General features: G+C 32.5%; 1 protein-coding gene across 1 annotated transcript; it reads left to right on the top strand.

The window, feature by feature from the left end:
• The first annotated feature begins 1,671 nt into the window (after positions 1-1,671).
• On the top strand, positions 1,672-9,045 carry LOC115981802 (putative neugrin-like protein DDB_G0288135). The gene is made up of 7 exons (XM_031104163.1): positions 1,672-1,893; positions 1,990-2,109; positions 3,522-4,082; positions 5,748-5,887; positions 5,986-6,106; positions 7,879-8,019; positions 8,580-9,045. The coding sequence occupies exons 1-7, from the start codon at positions 1,804-1,806 to the stop codon at positions 8,661-8,663; spliced, it is 1,257 nt and encodes a 418-aa protein (XP_030960023.1). The 5' UTR covers positions 1,672-1,803; the 3' UTR covers positions 8,664-9,045.
• Positions 9,046-9,166: the final 121 nt, after the last annotated feature.

Below are 9,166 nucleotides of genomic sequence, written 5' to 3'. Positions count from 1 at the left end.
TTCTCACTAATGAATATGAAAATTTATTCTTAATGTATTTTGCCCAATATTTGAAGTCATACATATCAGCACATTAATTATTTCAATTAAAAAATAAAAATAAAGAGTCTCTCTCCTTTTCAATGTGGGAGTAAACATTCCACTAACTTTTTATCTTCTATATTAACTCCCACGTCTTTACAATTACATTTATGTTGTAATATAAACCATTTTAATTAAATAACATTAAAATGCTCCAATAATAACAACAATGATTAATATGTTTATTGTATTTAGAAACAATAGATAATTTCTAAAATTTAATCTTAGGGTTCGTTTGGATACTGCTTATTTTGCTGAAAATTAAAAACAGAAAACAGAAAACACTGTAGTAAATAATTTTTAAATGTATGAATAGTGCAGTGAGACCTATTTTTAATGAAAGTTTTGTTGAAAAAAAAGGTTTATGGGTCCAATGAACAGTGCATGGGACCCACTAGAAAGCACTGAAAAGCGCTTCTCAATGAAAAAAAAAAGGCATGAAATGCGAAATGCCAAAACACAGGAATAGAAACACTATGCAAACAGGTATTTAATAACAATAATTAATATGTTTATTGTATTAAGAAATAATATATTAAATGAACTTATAATTTATCTTTTGTTCTCTTTCCAACACTATGGACAAATTTGTATTAAAAAAACCACATAAACTGCAAAACCTATTTCTAACTTAAGATACATCTTCTTAGTTCTTACTGACCCTCCTAGATTAGTGATATTGGTTAAGACATGACATGGGTGAAAAAATCATTTAAAAAAAATTACAAAACATGTATGAATAACCTTATTAGCCCTAATTTAAAACTATCTAATAAATTCTACATATCCATCCTCCTAATTAAAAATATATAAATTTTTTACGCAATTAAACAAAGAACAAAGTTTCTCTCCAAACTAGTTTGGAGAGAAGCTCTTTAAACTTCTCATATATTTCTTTTTTGGGTGTGAATTTTGAAAATCTAACCATTTAATTTAATGTTCCTTATATTCTAAACATACACATCAAATTTCGCTCAAATCGGATATTATTTACTATTTGATCAATTAACCTTTTTTTATTATTTTTTATATAAAACTTTAGATTACAAAAACTTGAAATTATAATATTTATTTGATGACATAAAAATTGATCTTTGATTTTCTTGAAATTTTGTAAGCATTAAAGATATAATAAGAACATGCAATCTAACAGTTAGATTTTCAAAATTCACACTCAATATAAATATATATGATGAGTTTATAGGGTTTCTCTCAAAACTAGTTTGGAGAGAAACTTTGTTCTTAAACAAATAGTAGTTGTTAAACAAAAAGTTGATTTGACTGAAATTTAAGTTACCTACTTATGATTTAAAATTTGACACTTTATCCATTTAAGGTTTGATTGAAATTTAAGTTGCCTGATTGTGGGTTGAAATCATAAAATGCAATTATTCCGTTTGATTTTTTTTGATCTTATATTTTAATGTTTTTGAAAAAGAGGTGCATAAAAGTAGAATAAAATTACATATTTAATAATATTTTTAACAAAAGTAAATTATATAATTTCACTGAGCTAACTTCACGCGGTGAAAGTGTTAAATTCAAACCTCAGGCAACTTTAATTTTGACAAAACCACGCGTGGGTGGTGGGTTGTAATTTGAAGAAAAAAAAAGGGGTTCCATCTCGAACTGAGTAGCACATAAACCTTCGAAGGTTGGAACAAACACTCTAAGAAAAACGTTCGAACTATTCTACTTCTCTCTCTGTCTGTCTCTCTGAATATGGGGACAGAGAACAAATCGAAGTCACACACGAACGACAACAGAGGCAACAACAGCAGGAAGAGAAAGCCGCGCTATCTTCCCCACAATGTCTCTCTCTCTCTCTCTCTCTCTTCTTATAGTATTGTTTTTGTTGTGAGCTTGGTTATTCATCATGTACATGGTTTTTTTTTTTTTGTGTTACAGAAGGCAGTCAAGAAGAAGGGTTCGTACCCATTAAGGCCAGGAGTACAAGGATTCTTTATCACCTGTGATGGTGGCCGAGAACGCCAGGCCTCTCATGAAGCCATTAACGTTATTGACTCTGTATGTCTCTGTGTTTTCTATTATTTTGTTTGTTGGAATTAATTTTTTGGTTTTTGCTCATGAAATTGCCTTATGGGTATATGTTTATTGTTGTTAAAGTCTATTTCTTTATGCTTTCCTTTTCTGGGTTCTCAATAATTAACTTACATCATGTTTCTTTAGTATTGACAGAAGTTTGGGGTTGAATTAGAATGACATTTAGTAAAATTACTGTTTGTTGTGTGACATTTTTTTTATTTTTAAAAAGTTAAAATAAGTGTGTGAAAGGAAAAAGAAAATGGAAATTTTTGCCTAATTAGGTTGGAGATTTGGGAAAAGTATGGTTTTGCTTGTTTTCTGTTGAATATATGGATAAATAATTTGAAGAATTAGTTGAAATGCAAGTGGAATCTGGCTGAGTATTTGAAAGAATGAAAAAAAGAAAAAGAAAAAAGAGAAGGGTTTTCAAGGTCAAATTGTTTATTTGCGACATGGGGAAAAATTGGGTTTTGGGTGCTTAGAAATGATTTCATTGGAAAGTTGTGAATCAAAGGACAATAATGATATGCATTTAATCTTTGAGGATTTCACATTCTCCCTATTCAAAGATAATTTCTATGATATTTCTTTTTTTTTTTAGTAAAAAATTAGGGAAAGGAATATTGTTTATGTTTTCTTATTATTTCTTCTTCATTTTTAATAATCTACCCCTTCAATATTCAATTCAAACATAGTGTTCATGCTTGTTCAATTCGAATTCAACAGTATTTGTTGTCTCTTTATGCTCCTTCTAAGGTAGTTGTGATTATAGTGATGTGATTGAATGGGTCTTGTGCTTCACTTCTAGTTCCAACTTGATTTTCAAAGTTCTGTTGCCTGGTTTTCATTGAAATTTGGTCAGACATAGATAGAACCTGTATAAGCTTTATCGTAACTATGTGTGTAAGCGGAAGTGTTTCCATGTGACACTGTTGTTTATGAAGCTTGACAAAATATATAGAGAACCTTGGAATGAGCTTTATATCATGTTTTGTGTGTGTGTGTGATATTTTTTATTCTTGGATGCAGAAAAATACAAAATTCTGAACATTATGTTCCCCTTATCAATGAGGTGGAGTTAAGGTAGCTACTCTAAGTGTTTGTTTGGATATCACTTAAAGTGCTGCATCTGCGTTTCCTCTTTTTTTTTTTTTTTCCTTTTCAGCCGCAACTGTTGACCCAGTCTTCTGTAAACAGTGCACTTGTGCACTGTTCACAGGTCCCACAAACTCCACTTTTTATAAACTTTTTCATTAAAAATGGGTCCCACAGCACTATTTACATATTTAAAAATTATTTTGTTACAATGTTTTCAGTTTTCAATTTCAGTAAAATAAGTTTTATCCAAACAGACCCTAATGCTGGTTGATTTGTTTTTTTCCATTTCCTTTAAGTTTTATGAAGAGCTAGTCCATGCGAAGGATTCGGGTGTGAAGCTTGCTGAGTTACCTAATAAACCTTCAAATAAGAAGATTAAGTTCTCATATTCTGACTCTTCTAGTAGCGATGATGATGATGATGAGGAGGACGAGGAGGAGGAGGACGATAAATCAGATACTCGTGGGGATGATACTGCTAGTCATAAATCAGATACTCATGGGGATGATACTGCTAGTCATAAAGATGTGATAAATCAGGAGTCCAATCCTCAAGATGCAATAAATCAGGAGTCTGATCCTCATACAAAAGATGATGTGAACCGTGGAAATCAGACTGAAGAAAAAGATAATGATAATGACGGGGATGGTAAGAATGATGAGAATCAACCAGATAATGATAATAATGGGGATGGTAAGAATCATGAGAATCAACCAAAAGAAACTGAGGAGCCTCCAACAAAGAAACAATGTGTAGAAACGGTTGCAACGAAATCTGTGATCCATGCAAAAGTGGAGGAGAAGTCCATTGATAAACTAATTGAGGCTGAACTGGAAGAATTGGGAGATAAGAACAAGGTGAGTTAGCTAGAGCTGCTATACTTTCTGGCTTCATTTGTTCTATTTTATTTTAACCGTATCAGATTTGAAGGCCAAACCTGAATATGTCAAATTGTTCTCAAGTTTCTATCTCCCCAAATTTTTTTATATTTTTGTTCTCCTTGTGCATTTTCCTGGCCCTTCTTCTAATTGTTGTTATTTTATCTTATTAACTTCTGTTCAAATATTTTTATCTCTCCCCTGCCTCTGTAATATTGTGACTATTGTACTTTAACAGAGTTGAGGTTTCAATTATCAAGATGAAATCCTTTATTTGAGTGGTGCCACCCTCTTGGAACATGTGATATGTGTTCTGTGGTAGATTTTGTAGATTCTCTTTTAGATTGTGACTTTATTTTAATGTGGTTTTTTAGGAGAACTGTGTGTATAATCTTAGAGTTTATTATTTGTCAAAAAAATATTTTGGCTAATTCTAGAGTTCTTTACGATTCAAATATGATATGTGGGCAGTAATATTTCTATCCAGGCTATGCTAATAATTTTTGGTTGCTGATGCATCTAGTCATTTCTTCTAGCAATTTGGTAAAGTTTGCTACTGTCATGTTATGATATCTTGTGTGTTGTTTCCAAGCTCTCTCTGGACTAAAATTTTCAATTTAATGCCACTGTGTTCATCTAAATTGTATTATACAAATTCTTCTTGTATCACATTTTAGCTTCATTTTTTAAAGAGCATTGCAGCCTCATTTTCAAATGGATCAATTTGATAAGCTCAAGTTTGATTCCAATTTACATTGGCCTGTGAATTGAAGAATTCTTCGATATTCTGATGTATTTATAACTTCTAAAATAATTAATGTGAGAAATTGTTATTATTGATTCTGCCCTTGCTCATATTTATCATGGACGGCTCAGAATGAAATTCTATCACTGATGTTAGTCGCACCACAATCAACCATTATTGAAGGTGGTTTATATCAATCCTTTGTCTTGTTCACATAGACAAACTCACTGAGGGAAGAGAACGTCAATGAGTGAAGTAAAAAAAATTGATGCCACAACCCCAGTGACAACTGTACTTCCTTTAATCAAACTGTTAGTTCCAGTCCTTGAAACCCTATAGCACCTTTTGAATCTGAATGAAAGGGAGATATATATATATATATATATATCTTTTTTCACAACTGTTGAGTTGGTATACTGTAGTTATTGTACAATATAAGTGGTGTCAGTGATGGGCTCACTTGAAATTGATTTTGCACCAATCACACCTTGCCACCTCTATAAGTTGTGAAATTTGTTGTCTCTAGAATTGCTCTATGATTTATCTTAAACTGATGTTATGTCAAATATTTGAAATTGAAAATAATGATAGAGTGACTTGTTATCATCAGTCACCAATTTTCTTAATCATTTAGTTGAATAACAAGTACTTCATGACTCATTGACATTTTACAACAGCTGAAAGTGCAAAATTATCAGTTATTCCCATTAAGTTGGGCAGTGGATGCATATTTTTTATATACATCACCCTTCTAAGGGTCCTCATATTGTGAAGAGTTCACCATATGTTCACTGCCCTTGCTGCTGGTGGCATTCTTGCTTTTGTCATTTTGTTCTGACTCAAAAACTTGTGTGTGCCTTTAGTATTTTTTCTTGAGCTGACGGTAGATTGTTATACAGAGGCGCTTTTTCAAGCTTGATACATCTTGTAATGGTGTTGTCTTTATTCAAATGCGGAAAAGAGATGGAGAACCCAGCCCCATAAATATTGTGCAGCACATGATGACATCTCTTGCATCAACAAGGAAACACATGTCAAGGTTCTTAAATTGCTTTTCAGTCAAATCATACAAAGGACATAGACAGAAGATATGTTATATTGGTGCTGGCAAGCTAACATGTTTGTTTTCTTGTATAGGTTCATCTTACGGATATTACCTATTGAAGTGGCCTGCTATGCTTCTGAGGAAGAAATTTCAAGAGCAATCAAACCTCTTGTTGCAGAATATTTTCCAGTGGAAACTCAAAACCCACAAAAGGTAATACTATTAATCAACTATACCATTTCATATCGTATCTTTCTGATAAACCGATTCTAAATTATTCAAAGCTGCCTAAGTGATAATTTCCCTTGAAACACCCTATTGGACATATATTCAACATTGTTAACTAAGAATCTAAATTATATTTTTCCATCAACGCTCTTTTACTTCCCAAAAGTGGCAAAATTGAGCCTTTCTACCAACAGCATTAATAGGATAAACTCATCAGAGGTCCTTTTTTTTTTATTTTATGACTTTTTTCTAGTTTTTGTCAGTGATGGTTCAAGCTGGTTTTAGTTATTTGACTTTGAACTTAGAATGTAATATGGTGAAAAAAACAATTTTCAATAGATCTCAGATTTTGTCAATAAATTGAAGTGAATTAAGTTTGATTTTGCAAGATCTTTATTTTATTGGATTTCATCAGAAGGATGCAGAATTTCCAATTTGTTAGAAATTTTGAACTTGTTGTATGTTTTATTCTTCTTTGGGGGTAATTTGGGTACATAGCCTGTGTACTTGATTCATCCTGTTGAATTTTTGTATACTTCCTTAGTTGATTAATACAATTATTGTTACTTTTGGGTTACATGCTTTTCATCTTACTAAATCTGTTATTTATCCCTGCCAAAAAAAAAAAAAAAATTGTTATTTTAAAAAAAATGACTGAAGTGAAACTGGCCCCAGTTCAAGCATAACAATGATGCACATAACTAGAAACCCACCTAACCCTAATCATAGTGCTAGAATCAGCTCATTGTGGGTTTGATTTGAAGATGAAAGTGTATTCGAGCATATCATGATATTTATATTCAGTGAAGTCATGACTAAGGGTCAAATTATAGATGCAGGGTACCTGAATTGAATTGAGGTTAATTATAGAATAGTCAAATGCTCTGTCAAGAATCCAGTCATGGGAAATGAAATGGGCCAGAAATTTGGGCAAAGATATTGCAAATTTCATATCTGAAGGGAAGGAATTTAAATAACTGAATAGATGGACAAAGGGTTTAGCAGTTAGTGCTGACTTGGGATTAGAAATTCACAATATTCACAACTGATAACCTTGATTTATGTGGTTTTCAAACTTACTAGTTAATTGTTAGCTAGCGGATGGTATGCACCAATGCATTTTTTAAGTTTTTATTCCAGTTTGATATGTACATTGCCTCTTTTTTCACATTTGGTGGACTGTTATGATCTGAGATTGCTGCGTGCTGTAATCTAGTAGTACACGTTTCTGAAAATAAGAATGACTAACTCAACATCAATCTGGATCTTGACCTTCCATTGGATTTATTCCCTGTGGTTGACTATATATATGCACAAATATGGTCATTGTATTCTAGGCATGTGTGTCTGAGAGAGAGTCCAGGACAATGTGATGATATCCACTTTCAAAGTTCCAAATCCTTATTTTTTAAGTCAGGGACTCAAGCAAAATACCTAATGTAAATTGATGACCTTAATCTAATTTCGCATTCATCAGCTTTGAATTTAGGAGGTATATAATTGGGTGAAGATCTTATTTAATTTAGACTGACCAGTTCTCTTCCCCGCCCCACTCTCTCTTTTCATATTCCCAGCACTGTAGGAAACAAAATGAACTAAAGAAATTGAAGTATAGAATCACCAGGTTTTGTTGGCTATTTGGTTGGGTCCCTATATAAAATCTGTGCAAACTGCATCCCTTGGCTACTGTGTATATCACAATCTAAAATCTTATGACATACTGAGATGGATTTTGACTTTTCTAAACTTCTGTGCAGTTTGCGGTATTGTATGAAGCCCATGCAAATAGTGGTATTGACCGGATGAAGATTATAAATGCAGTTGCAAAATCCATCCCTGGACCACATAAAGTTGATCTTAAAAATCCTGATAAATCCATTGTAGTTGAAATTGTCAAGGTAAGAATGTTCTCTTGCTGTTGCTAAAAAAGAACTTGAATTTTTATGCTTTCTTGTTCATCTTTTACACCGTCTTTTGCTATTGCTAACCTTTGGTCTCTTGTTGGGTTGAGTCTGAATCTTGTTTTGTTGATCCGGTACCATGGTTATATAACTTAAAACTCTATCAGCAAGAGTTTCAGAGAACTTTGGAATTTTGACTTTCATAATTATTTTTTGAACTTTTACTAATGGCTATAGGTGTTGCATTGCATCAAATCCAACTTTCATGTCTTGATTGTGATACTACTCTGTTTTATCTTTTCGCTTTGTTTCTTTTATTTACTTTTTCTTCCATGTACCCTGAAGTTTTTTGTAATGGTTTAGAGGTTATGCTTGTAGAAACTGTTTTACTAATGTTAGCTAATTCTCTATCAAAGCATTAGCTTTCATGCATTTCAATTTCGAATAAAGCAGCAACTCATGTGAAAGGACTGAAGTTTTACTTGTTGCTAGATGTCTGTTATTTGATGAACCTTTCTTGACTATGATAAATCTTTTGTTTTTTTCAATGTTGTCAGACTGTGTGCTTGATTGGGGTCGTTGAAAAGTACAAGGAACTGGCTAAGTACAACATAAGGCAGCTTACATCATCCCAACCATAACCATATCAACCTTTTTTCATTTTTTTTGGGTAATTGGAACTGCTGACATTTGATATGTAGGTTTTCCATCTTGTATTGTAGGATGGAGTATTTAACAAGTGGGGTGACAGCGAGTTTAAACCACAAATAATCTCATTTGAAGAATAATATGTCATAATGAAAATTTTGCGAAGTTTAGATGCCTGCTGCATTCTTCCTTTGTTCTCTCTCTCTCTCTCTCTCTCTCAAATAACGATGTCTGATACGGCTAATCCAAATGAACTAGTTTGTTGGTCATTAGCACATTTTGAAATGCTAAGAACCATGACCATGCAAATTGTAAGAATCATTCTCAAATTCTTCACAATCCAGTAGCAATGATGAATCCTGCATTTGCAAGTTTTATTGGTTGTCCAATTATGAGTAACCAGGTGATAAATAATGTGTATGCACCTCGTATATACTCCAATTTTAGATGTGCTAACTTCATTCTATATGTACTCTTTCTCTCTCTCTCTCTCTCT

Source organism: Quercus lobata, chromosome 1 (genome assembly GCF_001633185.2).
Source record: "Quercus lobata isolate SW786 chromosome 1, ValleyOak3.0 Primary Assembly, whole genome shotgun sequence".
Lineage (NCBI taxonomy): Eukaryota > Viridiplantae > Streptophyta > Magnoliopsida > Fagales > Fagaceae > Quercus > Quercus lobata.
Note: the sequence above shows the minus strand (reverse complement) of the source record. Positions and strands in the feature narration are given on the sequence as shown.